This window comes from Meleagris gallopavo, chromosome Z (assembly GCF_905368555.1).
Source record: "Meleagris gallopavo chromosome Z, MGAL_WU_HG_1.1, whole genome shotgun sequence".
NCBI classification, from domain to species: domain Eukaryota; kingdom Metazoa; phylum Chordata; class Aves; order Galliformes; family Phasianidae; genus Meleagris; species Meleagris gallopavo.
This window is the reverse complement of record NC_139435.1, coordinates 61,572,773-61,599,929: the sequence shown is the minus strand read 5'-3', so window position 1 is coordinate 61,599,929 and position 27,157 is coordinate 61,572,773. Positions and strand designations below refer to the sequence as shown.

Here is a 27,157-nt window from a genome sequence, read left to right as displayed (position 1 = left end):
CTGAGGGAACTGGGCTTGTTTAGCTTGGAGAAGAGAAGGCTCCGGTGAGACTTCATTGCGTCCTTCCAGTACTTGAAGGGAGTGTATGAAGAGGAGCGGGAAGGGCTGTTTACGAGGGTGGACAGTGACAGGACAAGGGAGAATGGTTTTAAAGTGAGACAGGGGAGGTTGAGGTTAGATATTAGGAGGAAGTTTTTCACTCAGAGGGTGGTGACGCACTGGAACAAGTTGCCCAAGGAGGTTTGTGGATGCCCCATTCCTGGAAGCATTCAAGGCCAGGCTGGACGTGGCTCTGGGCAGCCTGGTCTGGTCTGGTGGCTGGCGACCCTGCGCATAGCAGGGGGTTGGAACAAGATGATCATTGTGGTCCTTTTCAACCCAGGCCGTTCTATTGATTCTGAGCTGGACCTGTCACCAGCAGCCTCTGTGTGTGCCTGGACATCGTCCCTGGCTGCCCCTCGCGTTGCCTCCCATGCCTGGGCACTGCGTGACGCCCTGCAGCCCCATTGCTGCCCCCAGGTACCACCACCGCACCCCCCACCTTAAGGGGCTGGGAGCTGCCCCCTGGACAACGAGCACGGCCTCTGCCTCCCAGTGGGAGCTCAACAGGCCTGGCTGCTCCTGGGCACCTCCTCCGGCTGCTTCCTCTGCACTCTTCTTCAGGGGATGGCAATGGCAGGGGGTTACCGTCCCACAGCCGGACAACCCGGAGGGGGCACTGGCAGCAGTTATGGTGATGTAGGCCATCAGTGAGCAGGAGCTGACTGAGGAGGGGAGGGGATTTTGGAGGGGAGGAGTGGGGCCGGTGGGGCAGCCCTGGAACACGGCCCTTTGTGCTGCCCCGTCCTGCCCTGCAGGTGGGCACGAGGGTCTGGGGGGGCTTTGGGGCTGCACGAACGTCTGCAGGCAGAGGTGTACCAAAGTGAATACAAAACATTTGATACTTTAAAGTAATTTAATGTAATGTAACATAATTGAGCATGAAATAACATAAAATAGGATAATATAATGTCATCCAATGGAGTCCCACATTGTCCCAGTCCAAGGTGTTGTCGGTGGACAGCCCAGGTTTGGAGGGGTAGGGCTGGGGCCGGTGCTGGTGCCCCTGGAGCACTGCCGCTGCTGTGTGTGTGCTGCGGAGGCCGGCGAGGAGCCCAGGGCGACAGGAAGCCTTATTTGTTGTCTCCTGCTGCACCAGGCGGCCCGGTTTCTGCAGACGCTGAAGCCCACCCAGCTTTGCTTAGCGCCGGCGTTTCGGTTGTGAACCATCGTGGCCCTGCGGCAGCTTCCTCTTTAAGGCTTGGGTGCTGCCAGTGTGCTGCTGGTGCCCGCTGGTGGTGCAGGCGGGCGCTGGGCACTCGGCCGAGTGATCATCCACCAACAGATCATCCATGTGCGGGACCTCTGTTTTGGGTGCCACTTCTGGAAGAGGAAGAAAATCCCCACAGGGGTAATGCCAGCTTTCCCACACCCACTCGATGCAAACACCCCCCTACCGGGTCTGCTGCCCCCAGACTCACCGTTGTTCATCCAACTCAGGAGGTCATTGATGTCACTGATGTCCTCTGGGATGTTTGAGCTCGTTGTCGCTGCTGGAAAAGCAAGAACATCCCCAGTGAGGCAATGCCACCTTTTCCACAGCCACCCGGTGCAGACAGCCTGCCACCCTCTCTGCAGCCCCCAAACTCACCACCTGATTCCAGCGCTGCGGTGCTGCAGGTGAGCGGAGCCGACGTGGGATGGGGGCACACGTTGGTGGTTGCTGGGTGCCCCTGGTCCTCCGTGAGCACCACGGCATCTCCGAAGGGCTGCACCGCCTGCTCCCTGCTGACGAGCAGGGTGCAGGGCACGGGGAGCACGTGCTGCTGCACTGGCTGTCCTCGGAGGAGTGTTGAGGGGCTGGGGCTGCCGGGGGCCTGCAGCGGGCAGCTGCCTGCAGGCTTCCCATGCAACACAGCCCCAGGCCACAGCCCCATCGGCTGCTGGGGCTGCAGCGTCCCTGCTATCCCCTGGTAGCAGTGAGCAGGGGAACTGGGGGGAGGCATTCCTGGCTTCATCCCGCCAGGTAGGAGCAAGAGCAGCGGCTGCTGCCCTTCAGGTGGGAGCTGACCCACAACAGTGGGCAGCCCTCCAGGTGGGAGCTGACCCACAACAGTGGCAAACCCCCCGGGTGGGAGCTGACCCACAACTTGGGGAAACCCCCCAAGTGGGAACTGACCCACAAGTTGGGGAAACCCCCCGGGTGGGAGCTGACCCACAACTTGGGGCAACCCCCCGGGTGGGAGCTGACCCACAACAGTGGGCAACCCCCCAGGTGGGAGCTGACCCACAAGTTGGGGAAACCCCCCGGGTGGGAGCTGACCCACAAGTTGGGGAAACCCCCCAGGTGGGAGCTGACCCACAACAGTGGGCAACCCCCCAAGTGGGAGCTGACCCACAACAGTGGGCAGCTCTCCAGGTGGGAGCTGACCCACAACTTGGGGAAACCCCCCGGGTGGGAGCTGACCCACAACTTGGGGCAACCCCCCAGGTGGGAGCTGACCCACAACTTGGGGAAACCCCCCGGGTGGGAGCTGACCCACAAGTTGGGGAAACCCCCCAGGTGGGAGCTGACCCACAACTTGGGGAAACCCCCCAAGTGGGAGCTGACCCACAACTTGGGGAAACCCCCCGGGTGGGAGCTGACCCACAACTTGGGGAAACCCCCCAGGTGGGAGCTGACCCACAACTTGGGGAAACCCCCCAGGTGGGAGCTGACCCACAACTTGGGGAAACCCCCCGGGTGGGAGCTGACCCACAAGTTGGGGAAACCCCCCAAGTGGGAGCTGACCCACAAGTTGGGGAAACCCCCCAGGTGGGAGCTGACCCACAACAGTGGGCAACCCCCCGGGTGGGAGCTGACCCACAACTTGGGGAAACCCCCCGGGTGGGAGCTGACCCACAACAGTGGGCAACCCCCCAAGTGGGAGCTGACCCACAACTTGAGGCAACCCCCCAGGTGGGAGCTGAACCATAGCTGGGGACATCCCCCCAGGTGGGAGCTGAACCACCATTAGGGGAAGCCCCCCAGGTGGGAGCTGCACTCCCTGTCCCTGGTTCCCTGGTACCCCGGGGCAGACAGAGGCCTGAGGCACCATGTAGGAGACACTGGAGACAGGGGGAGGTTGGATCGTCACAGGCACTGCTCCAGCGATGGTGGGCTGCATTGCAGCAGTGGCCGGTGGAGGCACAAAGGATCCGGGAAAATGCGCGTCGGGTGTCGGAAGCACCGTCAGCATCCACGGGGAAATTCTCTCTGTGGGGAAATGCCCAAATGGGTGCTGGGTTGAGATCTGGGGCACTGGGATCCCCTGGAGGGCCGCAGTGCCTGGAGAAGGAGGAGCCTGCTGCCTTACCTGCCATGGTAGCTCGAGAGTGGCAGTGAGGGGTTCCGTGACCGCTGGGGTCAGCGCCTCTCCCCTGAGCTCACATTGCCCCTCAGTGACCCGTACGGTCCTGTGATGTCAGAGGCATTGCTCTGCGCCTGCCCCGTCACCAACACTTATGTGGCTGCTCAGTACAACCTTCCATTGTTTCCAAGGAGATTCTAAAGAGGAGGGAAATGAACTTTTTGTATGTGATGGTGACTGGACAAAGGGGGAGTGGTTCTAACGTAAAGGGGGAGGAGATCTGAATTGGATGTGGGATGGGATTCCATCCCACTGTAACAATGGAACATATCCAAGTCCTCCTCATGAAATTGAATGTATATAAGTCCATTGGGCTGGGTGATATCCATCCTGGGGTTCTGAGAGAGATGGCTGATGTGGTTGCCAAGCTGCTCTCCGTCATATCTGTGAAATCTCGGCTGCTTGCTGAAGCCTCGGTGGCTTTAAAAAGGGAAACGTTGCTCCCATTTTTAAGAAAGGGTGAGGCCAGTGAGCCTAGAAAGGTCATGGAGCAAATCCTCCTAGAGGCTGTGTTAAGGCACGTACGAGACAAAGAGGTGATTCGAGACAGCCAGCATGGCTTCACCATGGGCAGATCGTGCCCGAGCAATCTGGTGGCCTTCTATGATGGAGTGACAGCTTTGGTGGATGGGGAAGGACAGTGGATGTCATCTACCTGGACTTCTGCAAGGCCTTTGACATGGTGCCTCACCACATCCTGCTCTCTAAATTGGAGAGGTGTGGATTTGAAGAATGGACTGTTGGGGGGATTAGGAATTGGCTGGCTGGACGCAGCCAAAGGGTTGTGATCAATGGTTCTGTGTCAGGGTGGAGGCTGGTCGCAAGCGGTGTCCCTCAGGGGAGCGGTGCTCTTCAACATCTTCATCAGCGACACAGACGGTGGCATCGAGTGCACCCTCAGCAAGTCTGCAGGTGACACCAAGCTGAGTGGTGCAGTCAAGACATTGGAAGGAGGGGAAGCCATCCAGAGGGACCTGGACAGGCTGGAGAAGTGGCCCATGAAAACCTAATGAGGTTCAATAGGGCCAAGTGCAAGGTGCTGCACTTGGGTCAGGGCAATCCCAGGTATTTACACAGACTGGAAGAAGATCTCCTTGAGAGCAGCCCTGCGGAGAAGGACTTGGGGGTCCTGGTGGATGAGGAGCTGGACATGAGCCAGCAGTGTGCGCTTGCAGCCCAGAAGGCCAACTGTGTTGGCCAGCAGGCAGAGGGAGGTGATTGATTGTCCCCCTCTGCTCGGCTCTTGTGAGGCCCATCAGGATACTGCGTCCAGGCCTCGGGCCCCTATGGAGCTCTTGGAACAGGTCCAGAGGAGGGCCACTAAGATGATCAGAGGGCTGGAGCACCTCTCCTGTGAGGAAAGGCTGAGGGAACTGGGCTTGTTTAGCTTGGAGAAGAGAAGGCTCCGGTGAGACTTCATTGCGTCCTTCCAGTACTTGAAGGGAGTGTATGAAGAGGAGCGGGAAGGGCTGTTTACGAGGGTGGACAGTGACAGGACAAGGGAGAATGGTTTTAAAGTGAGACAGGGGAGGTTGAGGTTAGATATTAGGAGGAAGTTTTTCACTCAGAGGGTGGTGACGCACTGGAACAAGTTGCCCAAGGAGGTTTGTGGATGCCCCATTCCTGGAAGCATTCAAGGCCAGGCTGGACGTGGCTCTGGGCAGCCTGGTCTGGTCTGGTGGCTGGCGACCCTGCGCATAGCAGGGGGTTGGAACAAGATGATCATTGTGGTCCTTTTCAACCCAGGCCGTTCTATTGATTCTGAGCTGGACCTGTCACCAGCAGCCTCTGTGTGTGCCTGGACATCGTCCCTGGCTGCCCCTCGCGTTGCCTCCCATGCCTGGGCACTGCGTGACGCCCTGCAGCCCCATTGCTGCCCCCAGGTACCACCACCGCACCCCCCACCTTAAGGGGCTGGGAGCTGCCCCCTGGACAACGAGCACGGCCTCTGCCTCCCAGTGGGAGCTCAACAGGCCTGGCTGCTCCTGGGCACCTCCTCCGGCTGCTTCCTCTGCACTCTTCTTCAGGGGATGGCAATGGCAGGGGGTTACCGTCCCACAGCCGGACAACCCGGAGGGGGCACTGGCAGCAGTTATGGTGATGTAGGCCATCAGTGAGCAGGAGCTGACTGAGGAGGGGAGGGGATTTTGGAGGGGAGGAGTGGGGCCGGTGGGGCAGCCCTGGAACACGGCCCTTTGTGCTGCCCCGTCCTGCCCTGCAGGTGGGCACGAGGGTCTGGGGGGGCTTTGGGGCTGCACGAACGTCTGCAGGCAGAGGTGTACCAAAGTGAATACAAAACATTTGATACTTTAAAGTAATTTAATGTAATGTAACATAATTGAGCATGAAATAACATAAAATAGGATAATATAATGTCATCCAATGGAGTCCCACATTGTCCCAGTCCAAGGTGTTGTCGGTGGACAGCCCAGGTTTGGAGGGGTAGGGCTGGGGCCGGTGCTGGTGCCCCTGGAGCACTGCCGCTGCTGTGTGTGTGCTGCGGAGGCCGGCGAGGAGCCCAGGGCGACAGGAAGCCTTATTTGTTGTCTCCTGCTGCACCAGGCGGCCCGGTTTCTGCAGACGCTGAAGCCCACCCAGCTTTGCTTAGCGCCGGCGTTTCGGTTGTGAACCATCGTGGCCCTGCGGCAGCTTCCTCTTTAAGGCTTGGGTGCTGCCAGTGTGCTGCTGGTGCCCGCTGGTGGTGCAGGCGGGCGCTGGGCACTCGGCCGAGTGATCATCCACCAACAGATCATCCATGTGCGGGACCTCTGTTTTGGGTGCCACTTCTGGAAGAGGAAGAAAATCCCCACAGGGGTAATGCCAGCTTTCCCACACCCACTCGATGCAAACACCCCCCTACCGGGTCTGCTGCCCCCAGACTCACCGTTGTTCATCCAACTCAGGAGGTCATTGATGTCACTGATGTCCTCTGGGATGTTTGAGCTCGTTGTCGCTGCTGGAAAAGCAAGAACATCCCCAGTGAGGCAATGCCACCTTTTCCACAGCCACCCGGTGCGGACAGCCTGCCACCCTCTCTGCAGCCCCCAAACTCACCACCTGATTCCAGCGCTGCGGTGCTGCATGTGAGCGGAGCCGACGTGGGTTGGGGGCACACGTTGGTGGTTGCTGGGTGCCCCTGGTCCTCCGTGAGCACCACGGCATCTCCGAAGGGCTGCACCGCCTGCTCCCTGCTGACGAGCAGGGTGCAGGGCACGGGGAGCACGTGCTGCTGCACTGGCTGTCCTCGGAGGAGTGTTGAGGGGCTGGGGCGGCCGGGGGCCTGCAGCGGGCAGCTGCCTGCAGGCTTCCCATGCAACACAGCCCCAGGCCACAGCCCCATCGGCTGCTGGGGCTGCAGCGTCCCTGCTATCCCCTGGTAGCAGTGAGCAGGGGAACTGGGGGGAGGCATTCCTGGCTTCATCCCGCCAGGTAGGAGCAAGAGCAGCGGCTGCTGCCCTTCAGGTGGGAGCTGACCCACAAGTTGGGGAAACCCCCCAGGTGGGAGCTGACCCACAACTTGGGGAAACCCCCCGGGTGGGAGCTGACCCACAACTTGCGGAAACCCCCCAGGTGGGAGCTGACCCACAACAGTGGGAAACCCCCCGGGTGGGAGCTGACCCACAAGTTGGGGAAACCCCCCAGGTGGGAGCTGACCCACAAGTTGGGGAAACCCCCTGGGTGGGAGCTGACCCACAACTTGGGGAAACCCCCCAGGTGGGAGCTGACCCACAACAGTGGGCAACCCCCCAAGTGGGAGTTGACCCACAACTTGGGGAAACCCCCCGGGTGGGAGCTGACCCACAACAGTGGGCAACCCCCCGGGTGGGAGCTGACCCACAACTTGGGGAAACCCCCCGGGCGGGAGCTGACCCACAACTTGAGGCAACCCCCCAGGTGGGAGCTGAACCATAGTTGGGGACATCCCCCCAGGTGGGAGCTGAACCACCATTAGGGGAAGCCCCCCAGGTGGGAGCTGCACTCCCTGTCCCTGGTTCCCTGGTACCCCAGGGCAGACAGAGGCCTGAGGCACCATGTAGGAGACACTGGAGACAGGGGGAGGTTGGATCGTCACAGGCACTGCTCCAGCGATGGTGGGCTGCATTGCAGCAGTGGCCGGTGGAGGCACAAAGGATCCGGGAAAATGCGCGTCGGGTGTCGGAAGCACCGTCAGCATCCACGGGGAAATTCTCTCTGTGGGGAAATGCCCAAATGGGTGCTGGGTTGAGATCTGGGGCACTGGGATCCCCTGGAGGGCCGCAGTGCCAGGAGAAGGAGGAGCCTGCTGCCTTACCTGCCATGGTAGCTCGAGAGTGGCAGTGAGGGGTTCCGTGACCGCTGGGGTCAGCGCCTCTCCCCTGAGCTCACATTGCCCCTCAGTGACCCGTACGGTCCTGTGATGTCAGAGGCATTGCTCTGCGCCTGCCCCGTCACCAACACTTACTGTGGCTGCTCAGTACAACCTTCCATTGTTTCCAAGGAGATTCTAAAGAGGAGGGAAATGAACTTTTTGTATGTGATGGTGACTGGACAAAGGGGGAGTGGTTCTAACGTAAAGGGGGAGGAGATCTGAATTGGATGTGGGATGGGATTCCATCCCACTGTAACAATGGAACATATCCAAGTCCTCCTCATGAAATTGAATGTATATAAGTCCATTGGGCTGGGTGATATCCATCCTGGGGTTCTGAGAGAGATGGCTGATGTGGTTGCCAAGCTGCTCTCCGTCATATCTGTGAAATCTCGGCTGCTTGCTGAAGCCTCGGTGGCTTTAAAAAGGGAAACGTTGCTCCCATTTTTAAGAAAGGGTGAGGCCAGTGAGCCTAGAAAGGTCATGGAGCAAATCCTCCTAGAGGCTGTGTTAAGGCACGTACGAGACAAAGAGGTGATTCGAGACAGCCAGCATGGCTTCACCATGGGCAGATCGTGCCCGAGCAATCTGGTGGCCTTCTGTGATGGAGTGACAGCTTTGGTGGATGGGGAAGGACAGTGGATGTCACCTACCTGGACTTCTGTAAGGTTTGGAGACCCTGCACATTGCAGAGGGATTGAAACTACATAATCATTATGCTCCTTTTCAACCGTGGTCACTCTATGATTCTATGATTCTCCCTTTTCAGAAAAAAATAGCTGTTTCAGCAAAGTATCTGTGTTGTTTTTGAATCTGTCTTGAGGTAAATCAGTATTAAAGCTGTCCAAAAATATTTTATGTATGCAAAACATTATCTGTCAAGACCATTGTCACCTATCCCATTTGTGAACCCATGACTGAGTAAAATATTTACACCCAGATGGTAGCACTACTCATTTCAGTTAGTTACCTAAGTTACTCCAGCAAAGAATTTAACGTTTAATATTAAGGGATAAAGGTTTCACAGGAGTTGGCTTCAATAAATTGAAAATTCAAAGCAGAAATGATAAAGCTAATATGATCTGTCAGAACCAAAACCATAGCAGTGAGTCAAGATAACAGTAATCAGTGCTATGGACTGTAGTGTATAACTGATATTTATGTCTTGTACCAAAAATGATGAGGATGCTGTGATCAAAGAAAGAATGGCAGCACAAGAACAAGAGGGGATGTATTCTGCATTTGAAGGTCACAAGAATATAAACATGTTTAAGAAGACAATTTGTCTGAGAGGATATCCATGAGTGTACCTCACAGCTAATCTGTCATTAATTTGATTTTCATTTCTATTACTAATGGAATAACTGTACCAAGAACTTTGATATAGCATAATCATTCAGCTACATAATATAATTTCTTCTTTTTCCTCTATATCACCAATTGATTAACAAAATACCATCTGGCAGGAGCTAAAGGAAATCATTAAACCATCACCATCAATTCATTTTGGAGCAAGATGTAAATTCCTTACATTATCTTCTTTAGTCAAGCAACAAAATTTTATAGAATCCAATCCACACATGCTAGACCTTCACAAATACCTGCATGCTGCAGTGCCAAATGTTTGGCTGAATCCTCAGACCTGACAAGCAGTCAAGCCCCACTCAGTGCAGAGGCAGTGCTAGACACTTGTCATCCAGAAAACAGTTGAAAAAGAAGCTAAGATGGCAGAGGAGATTGTGAGAACAGCAACGGTGCTTTCACAATTGGTGTGATCACATCTTTTAGCTGTGTCTACACAGGACTCCAGGCTGTGTATCCTTCTGAGAAAAAGACAGCTACATCCTAATGGTGAAAACTGAAACATATGCCCATTTTATCAGTGCCCTGCAGGTGACTACTGGAAGACTCCATGGTAAGGGAAGACCTTTATTTAAAATGGTATCTCACTAAGAACAAGTTTCTATTTTCCCTAAGAAAAATACACATTCACACAGGATGGTAGGTGCTGTAAGAGAAGTTCACTTCCTTCACTTCACCACACTTGCATTTTGCAGATATTTTTCATAAATACTTGTAACAGAAACTTGAACCTTGGTTTCTAGCATTCTATCTGAATGTTCTTGTGAGTTAGCCTCCATTCTCAGTGACCAGTGTTAGGCATCATTTTGGAAAGGAGAGAGGTATAAACTTCGCACAGTTTGATCATACCTGCCAGCTAGCACAGGCTGCATCTTCCTCCTTGTATTAATGTGGCTGGTTCTTGGTGTACAGCATATGGGAAGTCAAGATCTGTGGTTTGGGGCCAAAGTTTCTAAGAGTGTATTGAGCAGAGATGGCAGGAACTGCTGAGATCTTCACTTACATGGCATAGATAAAAGTAGCACTATGTACAAAGGGAGTCACAGAGAAATGCAGTGAAGTAGAAGTATTTTTACCCATTCTGATGCTACATGTTTATTGCTATTTGACTCTATGTGACTGCTATTGCTCTTGTTGCACTTGTTCCCAACTGCTGACCTGCCTGTAATGCTTTAGTGCAAAACAGGATTCAGATAAGCCTGTGACAGACATCAGTGTTTAGATTCATGAACTCATCTATAGACACTTAGGCCACATACTTACAGAACACATGAGCAACAATTACAACCAATTGCACAAAAAAAACCCCTGACACCTTGTCCATCTTTGCCAACAAACTGCAGTGCAGTGGTGTATGCATCCACCCCCAGTGCTACTTCAGACGGGCAGGGAGCATAAAATGGAAATGATGGAATAATCTGTGCCTGGGGTGCTGTCAATCAGCTTTCATCTGATTAGTGTCAATAGGTGCAAACTGCTTGGTTTATACTCTGTAAGACCTTGGGAAAAATGATTCCTGGAAGACACTTTTAGGGATAGAAATGTTAGTAATTTAATTTTATTTCAGAAACTAAAGGTATACTCATATGCTGTAGATGTCTTTCTCAGTTGGTGAAACATGCTGTAAAAAACTGCTATTACTATTAATATTTGTTGTTCAGATGAATAAGTTGTTTCATGCTCATTTATTCTACTCTGTAAAAAAAGGCATTGAAAACAGTATAAAGGAAAGTGTAAAAAAAATAAATCAAAATATTCAGTTGCTAGGTTTTTTTGTATTGTTTTGTTTTGTTTTGCAATTATCATGCAGAAAATTCTCACTTTAAAATGGTAATACCTAATTTTCTGTTGCACCTCTCAGAATAAGTAAATGAATAAATAAAAAACAGAACAAAACACAGAAAAAAAAAAAAACACACAAAAAGTAATTTGAAATTAATAAGTGTTGTTTTCTTTTATCGTCATGGAAAAAAAGAAACCAAAGGTCTGTATGTTAACTTAAATCTTACTTTTTTTTTACCGATAAACCAGACTGATCGAATGACATGTAAGACAACGGCCAGTCCAATTATAAAATCATTCCAAATGCCTTAAAGCTGATATATATTGATTCCAACTTATGATATCAAGACAGCAATACACAGAGAAACTTTTTTTTTTTTTTTTTTTTTGCATAAACTAATGGCAAAACTAATCTCCTTATAGCCTGTGAATTTATAGTGAGCATTCTGACCCCAAGGAAGTTATGGGATTTATAAATCAGACTTGCATGTCTCAGAGGGGGGCTATCCTCCTGACTAACAATGTAATGGTTTGTTTCTGTGAATATCAGTTTATTTTTCCTCATCATAAATATTGACTTTGCCTTCTCCTTGTTCCACATTAATGTATTCCATCAATAAATAATGTTATGTATCTCAACATCTATTTATTACAATACTTTTGCTGGTACCATAATAATGAGAAAATCTTTTTATTCAGGATAGAAAACAAAATGATTGTGGTTGTTCATTGGACTAAAAGACTCGTTATTTCCTACTCTACTTTGGAATGGCTGCTGCTTTGATCTTTCATAGCATAAGATATGCAACAAAGAGGGACAAACCTTTGCCACAGTTCTTTGTCAAAAAATCCTTGGATGTATTCTGGGACATCCTATAGGTATTAACTGCACAGAAATAAAGTCATAAAAAAATATGAGGAAATGATTTATCTTTTTTCCTTCCAGTGTAGAGTGGCTTCCAATTTTATCTATTTATTTATGGAACACAGCGTCATCCTTTCAACCACACAGTAATATATGTATAGAGATTTCCTTGGAAGAACTACACCCTAAAATAAACAAAATTTAGTTGTCTAATTCAATGGCTGTGTGTGGCACATGAATTGGGAAGAAGGAACAAAGTGGGGAAAGCACAGGTTTGAAGGTCTGTATTAATTACTTAATGTAGCAGCAGTTTGTCTACACTAGTAATAGATAGTAATCTGAGCTTTTGCTTTGTTTGCTATCTTATACTGGAAAATAACGTGGAAGTGTCTCATTGGAGGGAAGTAGAATGGGGTTGAAAAGGTACAGACAGTCATGCTCACCTTGTTTCATTTTCAGGAGCATATAGTTTAAGAGAATGTATCTTCTGTAAAATGCACAGTGTATTTTTACTGATATGGAAAAATAAATACTGTAGCACAAATCATGACACAAATACCTAATGAAATGGATGCACTCATAAATAACACAAGTTGAACAAAATCTACTTCTGTTGAATCAGATAGATATTGAAGATTCTATTGAACCAAATGGATAGTTATAAATCTTTTGCACTAAAAGAAAGTTAGGAAAAATTTCAAGAATTTATCTTCATGTATTTTTTCCATGTTCACATATTAATTCCCTGTCTATATTTGATATTCTACTGCATCAAGCTGATTGCTTTCTACATCTCCCTGAAACATTATTATACTCTTATTTTGGCCTGCCAGATCAGACCCCATTTGAAGGACAGAATTCCAGGTTGGATTTTTAAGGCATAACCCTTTCAGTCTCCAGTGAGATGCTGCTGTTTCTCTTCATGCCTCATCAGTGAGTCTTGTTACATATACAGCCTAATGGCAGGAGGATTTCAGTCCTTCTGGAGACTTTTTTTTCTTCAAAGAATGGCTGCCACTGCAACAGGCAGAAGACCAGGCTCCTCAGAATACTCTCCAGTGTATTTATGCGAATGAGAAGTTTATATGTGATGCTATCACCTTTGTTTCTAAAGGAAGGAAGGAAGGAAGGAAGGAAGGAAGGAGGGAGGGAGGGAGGGAGGGAAGGAAGGAAGGAAGGAAGGAAGGAAGGAAGGAAGGAAGGAAGGAAGGAAGGAAGGAAGGAAGGAAGGAACGAAGGAAGGAAGGAAGGAAGGAAGGAAGGAAGGAAGGAAGGAAGGAAGGAAGGAAGGAAGGAACGAAGGAAGGAACGAAGGAACGAAGGAAGGAAGGAAGGAAGGAAGGAGGGAGGGAGGGAAGGAGGGAGGGAGGGAGGGAGGGAGGGAGGGAGGGAGGGAAGGAGGGAAAGAAGGAAGGAGGGAGGGAGGGAAGGAAGGAAGGAAGGAAGGATGGAGGGAGGGAGGGAAGGAAGGAAGGGAGGGAGGGAGGGAGGGAGGGAGGGAAGGAAGGAGGGAAGGAGGGAAGGAGGGAAGGAGGGAGGGAGGGAAGGAAGGAGGGAGGGAAGGAGGAAAGGAGGGAAGGAAGGAGGGAGGGAGGGAGGGAGGGAGGGAAGGAAGGAAGGAAGGAAGGAAGGAAGGAAGGAAGGAAGGAAGGAAGGAAGGAAGGAAGGAAGGAAGGAAGGAAGGAAGGAAGGAGGGAGGGAGGGAGGGAGGGAGGGAACGAAGGAAGGAAGGAAGGAAGGAAGGAAGGAAGGAAGGAAGGAAGGAGGGAGGGAGGGAGGGAGGGAAGGAGGGAGGGAGGGAAGGAGGGAAGGAGGGAAGGAGGGAAGGAGGGAAGGAGGGAAGGAGGAAAGGAAGGAGGGAGGGAGGGAGGGAAGGAGGGAGGGAGGAAGGGAGGGAGGGAGGGAGGGAGGGAGGGAAGGAGGGAAGGAGGGAAGGAGGGAAGGAGGGAAGGAGGAAAGGAAGGAGGGAGGGAGGGAGGGAGGGAGGGAGGGAGGGAGGGAGGGAGGGAGGGAGGGAGGGAAGGAAGGAAGGAAGGAAGGAAGGAAGGAAGGAAGGAAGGAAGGAAGGAAGGAGGGAGGGAGGGAGGGAGGAAAAGAAAACCAGCCCTCAGCAACAATGGTTTTTATTTTAACAAGGAAAAAAAGGGACACAAAGAGAACAACACTTATGCATACAAATGGTTGGTTTAACACATGCTGAACAAATTTATGCATAAATTGCCTATGATAAATGCTTGTGTTAAATGGTTATTTATTATGTTTTCTATTACATAAATTGGTTGCAGAATTATAACAAATGCTCTTTATTAATCTTACCTTCCCAGTGGCTGCAGAATGACTTGAAGCAATTATCTCCAGTGTGGAACCCAATTCCACTATTGTTGATAGGCAGAAGAGGCTCAGCAGCCTCTTAATACTGCACAGATAGCTCAAATCCTCCTGCTTCTGCTTTTAGGCATCCTGCATCTCACCTTGTCTTGGAATGGGAGGAAATCAGGAGTGGAAGCGTAGGCTGCTGTGTGCTTTAAACATGCACTCAGTCACAAAAACAAAGCAATATTAAACAAAAAAAGAAAGAACACTCCACCACCTTTAATTCTTATTTGCATCTTTTACTTAAGAGCTAAGGTAAGACCAAAACACTGTTTCAGTTTTCTAGAATATGTAAGTACTGTCACTGAAGATTTAATGGTCTTGTTCCTGACCTGCACCTGGCTGGCAGTGTGTGTTTATGCTGGCAAGAATTAAAACATTTCCAATTCTTGTTTTATGAGAAGATAATTTGGTTTAGCAACTGTAATGTGCCATAGGAGGTTGAGGCTAGCATGGTCCCATGCTCCATCTTATTTCACAAGCTTGATGAAGACGAGAATCCTTCTGCCGAGATACTGACAGGCGCTCCCTAGCAGCCTCCTTCTCAGTTTTCTCTGAAGGGCTCAATAGAGTAAGTTTTTTGAGCACTACTGTTGTCAGCTTACAATACAGACGACTTGACTGTTTTGCTCCTTCATTCACAACTTTTCTAGTTTTCTGAGGTGAACAGGATGGAATGACCATCAGGACAGATTACTCGTGTAATTTTTAGAGGAGAAAACTGTTTGGAAAGAGCTATGAGAAGTGAAAAAAAAGGCGAAAGTGAATACAGATGGATCTTTCAAATGTATTTTCAAATGATGTTTCCATATTATTATTATCCTTTTCGAGATGATTATCTTCCCAGTGCAAATACCTCATAACCTCTGTACTGTGTACTGCAGAGGTCTCCTGCTGCTAACTGCTTCCAGATGCCATCCTGAAGGAGATAACAAAAGGACACTGTAGGGTGCTGCTCACATCAACACTGGTAAGACAGCTGGGCCCCACAGCATGGTTCACAGGTAGAGACCAGGGCTGTGGGCAGGTGGCACAGCACTCAGCACAGCCAGCCATGTCCTGACCTCTAGGAAGGGAGCAGAAGATGACTCTGCAGTATTAAGTTGCAAAAACGGCAGCGCTTGGTACTTCTACCCAGCTGACAACTGGGTCATTTCACTGTTAGTTTAAAAATCTGATGTCCTTTTACATAGAAATAATGTGGAAAAAAAAAAAAGAAAAAAACCAAAAACAATTAAACCCATAGATTGTCTTAGAGCTCAGTGAATTTTATTTTCAGGACATACAAAACCCCTAATATGTAACTAGAAAACTCAGTAGACACCTAATATTTGCTGTCACTTAGATGTTTTTCTGTCTTATATTATGAGAATCTAAGGTTAAAAGAAGAGAAACTTTAGAGACCTGGATGTTAAGTAGTTTGATGTCAGAGTAGGCAGCCTGTTATGCTGCTCTCTGATTAATTTTCTAACTTTCTTCTAAGAAGTGTCTGAAAAATAACAAAATTGCCCCACAGTGCATCATATTGAACTTAATTGCATTTTTTTCAGGAGGGTAATGACACATGGCTTTTGGCTTCTGAGCTTCGTACATGGCAGACCTGAAATACACTGGTAACACTTGGTAGATTCACTGTGTTCCCACTATTTTATTGCAAAGAGGCAACACAGGAACTTTAGTGTCAAAATAACTATGAATATCATCCAACCACTCTCCTATATTAGCACATCTGCCTGTTCCAGATGTCTGCAATTAATATTCTGAAATCTTGACTAAATTACCAGGGTAGTTACCTTACGGTTTCTTCTCCAGATATATATAATGGCATTTGTATTTTATGTAGTTGTAAAACTGCACTACTTGATAAAAGATCAATATAAGCATAAATGTCAGCAAATGGAAGGAACTGAGGAGAAGCTAGAAGTTTTTTAGCAGTTCAAAGCAGTAAGACAGAAATTAATCTTCTACTGAAGAGGGGGAGAAGCTAAAATGCAAGTGATAAAAGCAAAGGCAGTAGCAAATACATGCGAAGTGTCAAGTACATGGGAACTGGTAAATACATGGGGTGCAGCAAATACAAAGGGAGCGGAAAACACATGGGGAATGTAAATACTTAGGGAATACAAATACAATAGAGAGTCTGCTTCAGGAATCATCAGTTGTTTTACGTCCCTACTTTCATTCTCATCCCACTGTTGCTTCCCCAGTGTCATTTTAAGCATATTTTCTTGAAATAAAATAATTTCTGCAAGAATTTTCCTTTGGAGCATGCACATGCCCCAGGACAATTACCATTGCCTTTATATTATAAGTAGCAGTGAAGGGAAAAGAATACTATACATGTTAAAGAGGTGAAGTGACAGAGGTGAAAACATCGTGTAACCACTCTCCATCATTACAATGCTTTAAATTTTGTTACTTGAGAAATTGTGTATTAGCAAAAGTGCAGTACTGAACTTTGCCCACATAGTATCTCCAAAGACTCATCCTTGGGTTTGCAACCATTTTAAAGAATTAAAAAATAAAATTCAAGACCTAGTCTATGCCTACATTAAATCAATATTAACTTTAAACTCCTCTGATCCAAATTTGTGTTTTGACTATGATTTGTCCAGTATTTCCCAATATCTTCAATGTTTCCTCGTTCCTCCCTCATTACAGAGACTTGCTGTACAAAGTCCACATTCTGGAAAAGTCCAGACATCTTCAGGTTTCAAAGTGAGGGCAGTAGATTGCACAGTGTTGCCTCAAGAGTTCTGGAGCCTGAGTGCAGCAGACTGTGAACTGGTATCTGTGGAGGCAAGGTGTAGGGAGGCTGAGTCTCCTCAACTGCCAGTGGGCTCAGTGCCCAGTTGGTCCAACAGGGCAAGAGCTCTATTCATTGATGTGCAGTGCATGTTCAATATGGACCCTGCCCTCCTGCAATTAGTCTCACAAAATGCTGAAGAAAGTTGGCATCAAATTCCTGATTCAGTCTCCTGGTTTTGAATCATAAAATCACAGAATCATAGAATTGTTCAAGGTGGAAAAGACCTTAAAAATCAAGTCCAACTACATACTAATCATACTACCCTAACTCTAACAACTCTCTGCTAAATCATGTCCCTAAGCACCACATCCAAACGGTTTTTGAACACATTCAGGGATGATGACTCAACCACCTCCCTGAGGAGCCTATTCCAGTGCTTAACAACCCTTTCTGTAAAGAAGTTTTTCCTCATATCCAATCTAAACCTCCCCTCACACCTTGAAGCCATTTCCCCTTGCCCTGTCACCTGTCACCAGTGAGAAGAGATCAATGCTGCTCTTGATGCAATCGCCTTTCAGGTATTGGAAGACAGCAGTAAAGTCTTCATTCAGCCTCCTCTTCCTCAGACTAAACTGCCTAGTTCCTTTAGTTGCTCTTTGCTCCAAGCCCTTTGCAAGCCTTGTTGCCCTTCCTTAGATTTGCTCCAGCACCTTAATGTCCTTGCTGTACTGAGGTGCCCAAAACTTAACACAGTACTCAAGCTGGGGCCTCACCAATGCCGAGTCCTGCTCACTAGACCATTTCTGATACCAGCTACGATGCCATTGGCCTTCTCTGCCACCTGGGCACACTGCTGGCTCATATTCAGCCGACTGTCCATCAGTACACCAACGTCTCTTTCAGTCCCAGGTCTTACCAGCCATTCTTCCCCAAGCCCATAAAGTTGTCTGGGGTTGTTGTGACCAAAATGCAGGACCCGACACTTGGTCCTATTGAAACTCATACAGTTGACTTTGGCCCATCAATCCAGTCTGTCCAGGCCCCTCTGTAGTGCCTTTCTCTCCTCTGGCAGATGAACACTCCCTCCCAACTTGGTGTCACCTACAAACTTGCAGAGGGTGCACTCAATCCTCTCATCAAGATTGTTAGTAAAGATGTTAAATAGAAGCGGCCCCAGTACTGAGCCCCGGGGGACACCGCTCGTGACTGGTCACCAACTGGATTTAACTCCATTGACCACAACTCTTTGGGCCCAGCCATCCAGTCAGCAGAGCACACGCCTTTCCAAACCAGAAGGATTATTTGCAGGAATGTGACTTCACCACAGCTGCTCTCATCTTTCTGAAGAATAACAGGTAACAATGTATGAGCAGAAGTTCCCTTAAGGGAAGCAGGGAATCTTTAGAGTGTAAGAATAATGAAATGTTGATCTTCCCCACCATTTCCACATCTCAAGTGTATATGCCTGTAGCTGACAGGTATGCAAGATTCAGCTTTACCAGAAAATGTCTTTAAGAATCAGTAGTCTTCACCCTTGGGAAGATAGGTCTGAGAAGCCTGTTAATTTAATCAGATTTAGTGATAGTAAAGAGATGGTTTTTTTCTAGTGATTTATCTGTCAGCGTGCCATGAGGGCAGTGAGGCATTGACAGAGGCTGTCCAGAAAAGCTGTGGGTGTCTCATCCCTGGGGGTGTTCAAGGCCAGACTGAGCAGCTCTTCAAGCAATCCTGTCTAGAGAAATGTGTACTTGCCTGTAGCTGGGAAGTTGGCACTAGATCATAATTAGGGTCCCTTCCAATCCAAATCACAGTGTTTCTGCAGTCCTTATTTGGGCCAAGGCTTACTTCAAACAACAGTTAATGAGACTTCAAGTAAAGGAGGGTTGGGACCTGCATGAGAAAGCTTGAAGTTCTCTCAAGGTAGATTATCAGTAATTGAGAAGACACTTGTGCTAATTTACCACTGGTACATAAATCCTAATTATTAAATATTTTAAAAAATATTACAGCTGATTCTCTCTTTCTGGTGAAGAGACAGAATCACTCATTCAACCACTGTCCTCCCTGTTTGGAGATTCCTTATGTCCAGAAAAGAGTACATACACCTGCTGCCCATTAAATTTTAGAAGGAAGAGAGAAACCACAGCTGTGGGTATTCTAGCTATAGCATTCTTCCCCTTCCTGCAGATATTCCTGATAATCCAGAGGCTGAAAGATAGTGCAAGTTGCTTCAGTTCTCAGTCAGTTAGAGATAGAGGGCATTCCCAGTAAAGGATTATGTCCATTCTGTACTTTCCAGTGTGCAAGAAAAGAAAACTGGGAAAACATTTTTTGTTTTGCTTTATTTTTTCTCTATTCTCTGCCATTAATTCCTGTATCTTATGGTTCTTTTTTTTTTTTTTTTTTTTTCCACAGGAATGATTTACAGAGATTGCTATGCAAAAATAATACATTCTCTGTTATGCACGCTTTCTGCCATGAGGGGAAATGGGTACACTTCTTAGGATTGCAGGTGTATTCTCCCAGTCCTCCAGAGAGACATATTAGTTCATAATTTAACTTCACTTTGTCAACAGTACCCTAGAGCCTGCACTTGCACTTTAAATGGAACACTTTATCCTGCAGTGAAATGATATTTTACTCATACCCAGGCAATTTCAGGGATATTTTGTGAGCCGTATTCCATGCTTTTAGTGGGATCACATAAAAAGATAAGTCTGCTGTATAAACTTCTGCTGCATGCTCCCCAGAGCAGCTCTCTATATTACTCTTCTCCTACAGAAGAGAAAGTATATTGCTAGTTGTTAGCAGAAGTATCCTAAATAGATAATTTTCTTTTACAAACAATCAATTTTGCAGCAAGCTTTGGAAGAAGAGATGTTCATTTCAGCTTTGGCATCAGAGCAAAATACTAATGTTGACTTTACATGTTCACAGTCCCGTAGTGTCAGGATACATTTCACCTAATAATGGATATAAATTTAAAATCACCAAAAGAACTTCGAAACTTAATCATTGGTCTGTATTTAAGAGAATATTATTGTACACCATGAGAATTAGGATGAGAATACATTCAAATTCTTGAAGAAATGTTAAGCTCGTGGAATGATTTTCCTAACATTGAATAGATTCGTGTATGAAATATAAAGTCTAGGGAAGGGGTAGACATTTTTCATGTTGTAGATAGCAATACCCAAATTAGGATGAAAATAGAGAAGAAAAAAATCTGAAATAAATGAACTCTTACATAAACATTTTTGTTAAAACTCCTGCTCGGTAATTTTTATCAGCTCTTTTTAAATGCACACACACAGCAGTCAAGGAGCCATCTAAGGATATATTTTAGTCTCACTCAAATATACACGTAATGTTTCCTCAAGTGCCAGCCAAATCAAAAGCACATTATATTTGAAGTTGCATTCTTTCCTTCTGCTTTTATAAGCATTAGTTCTTTCTAATTTATCTAAGGTATTTCCAAGATATCTACTGCTGTGGTGTTTAAGTGCCAATATCTGATGTTTCCTTTAGCTGTAAATTGATTCTTTGTACCTTGTCAGATGTGAGAACTCTCCTACCGTGCAACTAAATGCACAGGGAATTTGCCTGAGAGCTCCTGGCTATTACAAGTCACACAGACCATCCCTATTATGTCTCAATCGCTTGGAACATAAGGGGTTAGCAAGAAGAGGGTAACTCCCTTTTTGCTATTTCCAGATCTGGTTAAAGTCATGCCAGTGAAAACTGTAGAAGATTGCCTCAACTCAGCCCTAAAAAAGCTCAGGTTGTTTAGATCAAATAGGAAAAGGGCATGCTTTGCTTAGCATTAACCTGATACTCTTGTTTGTTTTGTTTGTTTGTTTGTTTGTTCCATGTAGATTCCTGCTGGCTTTATTTTATAAAGGTTGTGGGTTTTTTTCTTTTTTTTTTTTTCTTTTTTTCTCTCCAATCAATGTGATTTTGGAATGACCTTGCTTACTTTTGTCCATGTTTAAAGGAGAGCGTTATTTGCTTTCAATTAATCTTTTCAGAATTGATTTTGACATCTTACATTTTAACAGTATTGTGATAGTATTCTTATAAATTTAAGACCATAACTTGCAATCTTCATTCATGGATAAATATTTCTTCTTCTCAACAACAGCAATACTTTAGATTAACATGAATTCATTATCTCAGAGTATTAAACATAAGCCAATTTCATCATAAAGAACAAAATAGTTCAACCGGAAGGAATTGAGAAAGATCATTGAGTCCAGTGCTTGACCTTCAGGGCTATCTGAAAGTTAAAGCAAGTTTCTGAGGGCATTGTCTAAATGTCCCCCGAACACTAACATGAGGCATCTACCACCTTTCTGGGAAGCCTGTTTCAATGTTTGACCCACCCTCATGGTAAAGAAATTTTTCCTAATGCCTCATCTGAACTTCCCTTGGTGCTCCTTTGTGCCACTGCCACATGTCCTGCCATCAGCTCCCAGGAGCAAAGCCCAGCACTTCCCTCTGCTTTCTCTTCTCAGGGAGCTGCAGAGAGCGGTGAGGTCACCTCTTGGCCTTCTCTTTTCAAGGCTGGACAGCACAATGTCCCTAGCCTCTCCTCATAGGAGATGTCACCTAGCCATGACATCCAATAAGCTTTCTTGCTTTTCTCTGAACAATCAGTTCAGCTGTCCTCTATTATTGGCTGAAGAATAGTGGTAATTCTTAATTTTAAAGACAGATAAACAGGGTTTTTTTTTTTCCCATGAGTTTTGTTGTTGTTGTTTTTTGTTTGTTTTGTGTGTGTTTGCTATCTATTATGAGTCAGTTGATAAATAGTTGACTTATTTATCTGGATCAGCTTTGTGCACCTGGCTATAGCAAAACAGCATTGCTGTATGAACTTGTAGTAACAAATGTCTTAGAAATGAGAAACTGTTAAAATGAATTTGTTACTAAGACTAAGACTACAAGTCAAAGTATTCTGTAAATAATAAAAACAGTGCTATGGTTATAATAAATATGTTTGACATGATAAGCACTGTGAAGTCTTCCTGGGAAAGAGCATAGTGAGGAGAGAAAAAAAATTTTGTGCCAAGTCTTTTTCCATGGAAAGATTTTTTATGAGAAATAAAGTGTTTGCTTTTCTTGTGTTAGAATTTAGAAGTCTGAAAGGAACTCTGAACCATTTCTCAGATTCAATTCCTAGTAAATTAGTATTTTACCTCTATGTATCTCTATGTATACTGCAAGCTCTTATCTCTTCAGTCTCATTAGCAATGAGCAAGTATTTCAACTGTCCCTGACTCCCTGTGAAAGCACAACGTAAGATAGATGGGGAAAACCTTACAGTATTTAGCACAAATGTATCAGTCTCCTTGGGAGCTAAGGGTTGAGGAGGTACAATCCTCACTCATTTTTAAAGGGTTCTTGGCGTGATGAAAGTGAAAGCAAATGGAAAATATAATCATTTACGAAGAAGCTCCTGAGATTTTAGAATGGTTAAACTAAGAAGAAGAACTGAGACATGCAAAGAGTTGTGCCCTTCCATGAGAGCTATTTGGAGTGGATAAATGAAGCGGAAAAGAATGGAGGACATCACCTTAGACTTTGTTAGCTATAATATTTTTCCTTTGTTTACAGGCATAGTACAGAGGTGAACCTGAAATCTTATCTGAATAATCATAGATATTACCTACTGGAAAATTGACCTTAGTAGATTCTACAAGTTTCCACACATTTAGGCTATTCTGTTTCCAGAAACTGAACAAGAACACAATATGAAGGTTAAAAAAAAAAAAAAAAGAAAAATGGAGTCAGCAACGTCTTTTGGAACTCAATCCTACACACAGAGTGAATCCTACACCCAGGAGAACAGGTAAGCTCAAGTTCCTTTTTTTTTTTTTTTATTGCCACAGCTAGAAGTCAAATTTATTGATTAGGATCCAGTGATTGACATACAGATCAAAATCACACTCTGACTCCAAGAAGTGTAGAACTTTAATTCTATATGTATGACCTGGTGTGACCCACTTTATCAGAAAACTTTATGTCTTTGACTAGCATGATCAGGGATTTCAGTAAGAAGATCATGGGTATATTATTGCATAAACCTGCTTTTGCGAGTTTCTCTTTTCTGATCTCCAGTGTTCTAGAATGTGTAGATGTCTGCATAAAAATAGAAATCTTTGGAAGAGCCATTGTACTATTTATTTCTATGAGCAGTTTTCACTTTCCAAACAGGCATATCTGCCATTAATTTTTTTTTATTCATAGAAGATAAGAAAACTAACAGAACTACTATAATTTAATTAGTATTTACATTTTCAGAAACTGATAATTTGATCAACCTTTTCCTTCTCTCACTTATTAAGAAGTATATATTGTCATACTCAGTAAGTTAGACAAACAAAATACATCTGGAGTCAAAAGATATTTAAAACTCAATGGAATACATACTTGGCTAAGCAGAAAGAGATTTCTAACTCCTCAGCTGCATGGAGGATATTCGTCATGCAGCCACCTTTAAATAGATATTCATTCACATTTTCAACCCTGAAGGAATATTGTCAGCCAGATGCCACATCTCTGAGCAAGAAAACTGCTGCTCATTTACAAGGTAACATCAAAATATGAAGAAAAAAAGTAGGTATTTTCAAATGCAATATTCAATATCCACGTTGATTAAAATTGATCTGTTTAAATTATTTAAATAAGGTAACTCTTTTTGGTCATAAGTGCTCATTTCCAGAGTGAAGACACTTCATTCAGTCTTGAAGCCTTAATTAAAGATGATAACCTGAATTAGCATTCATTTGCTTATCATGTTTGTCACATGCTAAGCAAATACACCTTTCTTCTTAAGCTTCTCCAGCCTCTTACCGTAGAGCTGGGAATTCACACAGATGTTAAAGAAGTTCAGGAGATCAGCTAGGGGCTATTTTTACTCAAAGACGACAGCACTTGTACGAACAGCAGCAGCAATGCCAAAAATGTTGCCAAAAGGGGATGGCCACTTTTATTTTTAAAATCTTAAAGCAGGAGCACATCAGAACCAAACATATTTAAGGACTGTTAATTTACAGTGCTGACAGTCCTGGAAAGCTGTTTCAAGAGATCAGGTGGCACTTCTTCATTATGCCCTTTGGGAGCTTGTGTCATCTAATTCTGAATGGTTAGCACACAACAGAAAAGAGCTCTCTATTATATTTCTATTATATAGAATATTATATAATAGAATATTATATATTCTATTATACTGCTATTATACAATTAAAAAAAATAAATAAATCAAAGGCATATATTGGTGTTTGTTATACAAAGCCTCATCATAAATAAAGGACCAGCAACTTTTATTTTAGTAAAAGAATTCTTCTGTTAAAATCTCTCAGGATAAAAATTTTTACCATTATGCGAAACAGGTAGTGGAAAATACCTTAACTAATCCCTGCCACATACTCTAAAGCTTTGTTGTACCTAAAAAAAACAAAAGCAAATCTGTATGATTCTATACACATTGCCCACCAACATGCAAGTGTCCAAACTCTGAACCTTTAGCTTACCAGAATGAAGCTGAATGCACGTTACCCCTTAACTCAAGAAGTCTTCGGCATGTGACAGTCTAACTTATACTGAATATCTTCCATAGATAGCAGGACTGTAGTCTTGGTGCCACAGGTAGGATTACAGAGTCATCGAATATCTTAGAACAATGAACCATAGACTACGATTAGGAAAAAAAAACACAAAGATCATTAGCTCTAGCTCCCACAGACTTATCTAAAAGCTGATCTACTTCTTGGAGACCATTGTCCAAAGGTAAAAATGTGTTCATTCAGATATCTAGGAGAAATAATAAGTAAGAAATAAATTTGTCTTAGAGTCAAGAGAACGTTATTGTCTGAAATTAATCAGCCCAATTCTGCCAGTATTACTCCACCATGAATAAAATTCAATGATACTGCCCACCATATGAATCATACTAGAGTGTCTTTTCTTCAACATCTCTCAGAAGTGGGAGTAAAGAAGTATGGAAACATTACTGCAGCTATTTTTCAGCTGAAACACTGGAGGAGACTAATAGTTGTGTGCATTCCTGATAAGAAATCCTTTGTATTATACGAGCCATATTTTATAACACGGTATTAATGCTAATTTTAACAATCAAATTACCAAGCTGACTTCAATTGGCAGCTGTATTAGCAATTATTCGTCATCTCTCATTAGCATTAGATATGAAAGCTATTGATGCAGCAAGACTTTAAATATGTATTAGCAAAGAAGTAATTTTAGTACGTTCTTATGAAAGGCTTCTAATTTAATGCAGTGGGCTCATCCAGAAGAAATTTGGCAGAGGATATCTGAATTTTCTCAACATTGATACCATCCAGAAATTCATGAACCCTAATGACGAAAAAAGATAAAGCACCTAATTAGAAGTTATTATGGTAGACAGATCTTATATGAATTGTATGTCACCTTTGATGTTTGAAAGCGCAGATGTGCTCTATCATGGCTATATTTATAGGTTTCATTTACTTCTCTGGCATCTACCCAATAAGAGCAGTAGTCAGTTTAAGAGATTTCTTCCAGACAAGAGCGGTTTTATCCTAAAAGTTAGGCTCCATCACTTGGCCATAGAAAAACAATAGATTCAGCTCAAAGGCAATGCATCATTCCAAACCTACGCTACCCTCTTCAATAGTTTGTGCCCTGACGAAACAGAACTAAGGAAGTCTGCATCACAACAATTTTACAATAAAGTCAGTATTCTATTACTGATACTGAAATCGAGTGCTGATATCACCAAACAGAAGTTAAGCACCATCTGTATGTTAATAATAGTGAATACTGAAGTTCGATTTCATTTTGTAAACTGATAATGATTTATTGCTTATATTCAAGTAAAGTTACAATTGATTTTTATCTATTTATCTATCCTGCTCAAAGTGGACACTAAAGATATTTTACTCTTTCCCTGAAATATAGAGGATAGCTCTTGATACATAATCCTTTCTGTAGGCTTTCTACGGAAATTTCAAAATGGAGATTTTTTTTGCCTTATTTGCTATAACTTTGACAAGGTGACCTGCTTAGTGGATTAAAGTAAGACTGTCAATGTGGTAAAGCCTTTAACCATGTCCCCCACAACATCCTCATTGAAAAACTGGCTGCCCATGGTTTCAATGGGCGTACACTCCACAGGGTGAAACACTGGCTGGATGGCCGGGCCCAAAGATTTGTGGTCAATGGAGTTAAATCCAGTTGGCGACCAGTCACAAGCGGTGTCCCCCAGTGCTCTGCAAAAGGGGAGAAAAGCACTACAGAGGGACCTGGACAGACTGGATTGATGGGCCAAGGTCAACTGTATGAGCTTCAAAAGGGCCAAGTGTCAGGTCCTGTGTTTTGGTCACAACAACCCTTGGCAACCGTACAGGCTTGGGGAGGAATGGCTGGAAAGCTGCCTGATGGAAATAGATGTTGGTGTTCTGATGGACAGTCAGCTGAATATGAGCCAGCAGTGTGCCCAGGTGGCAGAGAAGGCCAGTGGCATCCTGACTGGTATCAGGAATGATGTGGTGAGCAGGACTAGGGAAGTCATCCTGCCCTGTACTCGGCATTGGTGAGGCCCCAGCTTGAGTACTGTGTTAAGTTTTGGGCACCTCAGTACAGCAAGGACATTAAGGTGCTGGAGCAAATCTAAGGAAGGGCAACAAGGCTTGCAAAGGGCTTGGAGAATATGCCCTATGAGGAGAGACTGAAGGAACTGGGGCTGTTTAGTCTGAGGAAGAGGAGGCTGAGGGGAGACCTTATTGCTGTCTTCCAATATCTGAAAGGTGATTGCATCAAGAGCAGGGTTGGTCTCTTCTTGCTGGTGACAGGTGACAGGACGAGGGGAAATGGCCTCAAATTGTGCCAGGGAAGTTTAGATTGAATATGAGGAAAATCTTCTTTACAGAAAGGGTTGTTAAGCACTGGAATAGGCTCCCCAGGGATGTGGTTGAATCACCATCCCTGAATGTATTTAAAAACCATTTGGATCTGGTGCTTAGGGACATGATTTAGCAGAGAGTTGTTAGTGTTAGGGTAGTATGCTTAGGCTGTGATTAGACTTAATGTTTTTAAGGTCTTTTCCAACCTGAGCAATTCTATGATCCTATGCTGAAATACTATGTCATTGTATTTGGAGTGTCTATAGGTCTGACTATTTTTGCGAATAAGATTGTGAAGAAAAATTAGAATTTGAATGGCATACT

General features: G+C 45.4%; 2 protein-coding genes across 2 annotated transcripts in view; both read right to left on the bottom strand.

Moving 5' to 3' along the window:
* Window positions 1-1,240: 1,240 nt before the first annotated feature.
* Window positions 1,241-3,402, bottom strand: LOC146542329 (uncharacterized). The gene is made up of 5 exons (XM_085214094.1): window positions 3,396-3,402; window positions 2,223-2,548; window positions 1,691-2,084; window positions 1,521-1,592; window positions 1,241-1,422 (listed from the first exon to the last, which is right to left on the bottom strand). The coding sequence occupies exons 1-5, from the start codon at window positions 3,400-3,402 to the stop codon at window positions 1,241-1,243; spliced, it is 981 nt and encodes a 326-aa protein (XP_085070220.1).
* A 2,651-nt stretch (window positions 3,403-6,053) lies between these two features.
* The window catches only part of LOC109367559 (uncharacterized), a 59,698-nt gene continuing 38,594 nt past the window's right edge, over window positions 6,054-27,157 (bottom strand). The window contains exons 2-4 of the mRNA XM_085214093.1: window positions 6,504-6,905; window positions 6,334-6,405; window positions 6,054-6,235 (exon numbers count right to left, since the gene is read on the bottom strand). Coding sequence (XP_085070219.1) covers window positions 6,054-6,235; window positions 6,334-6,405; window positions 6,504-6,905 — 656 coding nt within the window. The remainder of the gene's footprint in view (window positions 6,236-6,333; window positions 6,406-6,503; window positions 6,906-27,157) is intronic.

What these genes read in the sequence shown, in the direction of transcription:
- LOC146542329 (XM_085214094.1), bottom strand. An exon ending in CCGGGGGGTTTCCCCAACTT is followed by an intron (nt 2,085 to 2,222) that starts GTGGGTCAGTTC and finishes GAAGGGCAGCAG; the next exon opens with CCGCTGCTCTTGCTCCTACC. An exon ending in CCTGAGTTGGATGAACAACG is followed by an intron (nt 1,423 to 1,520) that starts GTGAGTCTGGGG and finishes TTCCTCTTCCAG; the next exon opens with AAGTGGCACCCAAAACAGAG.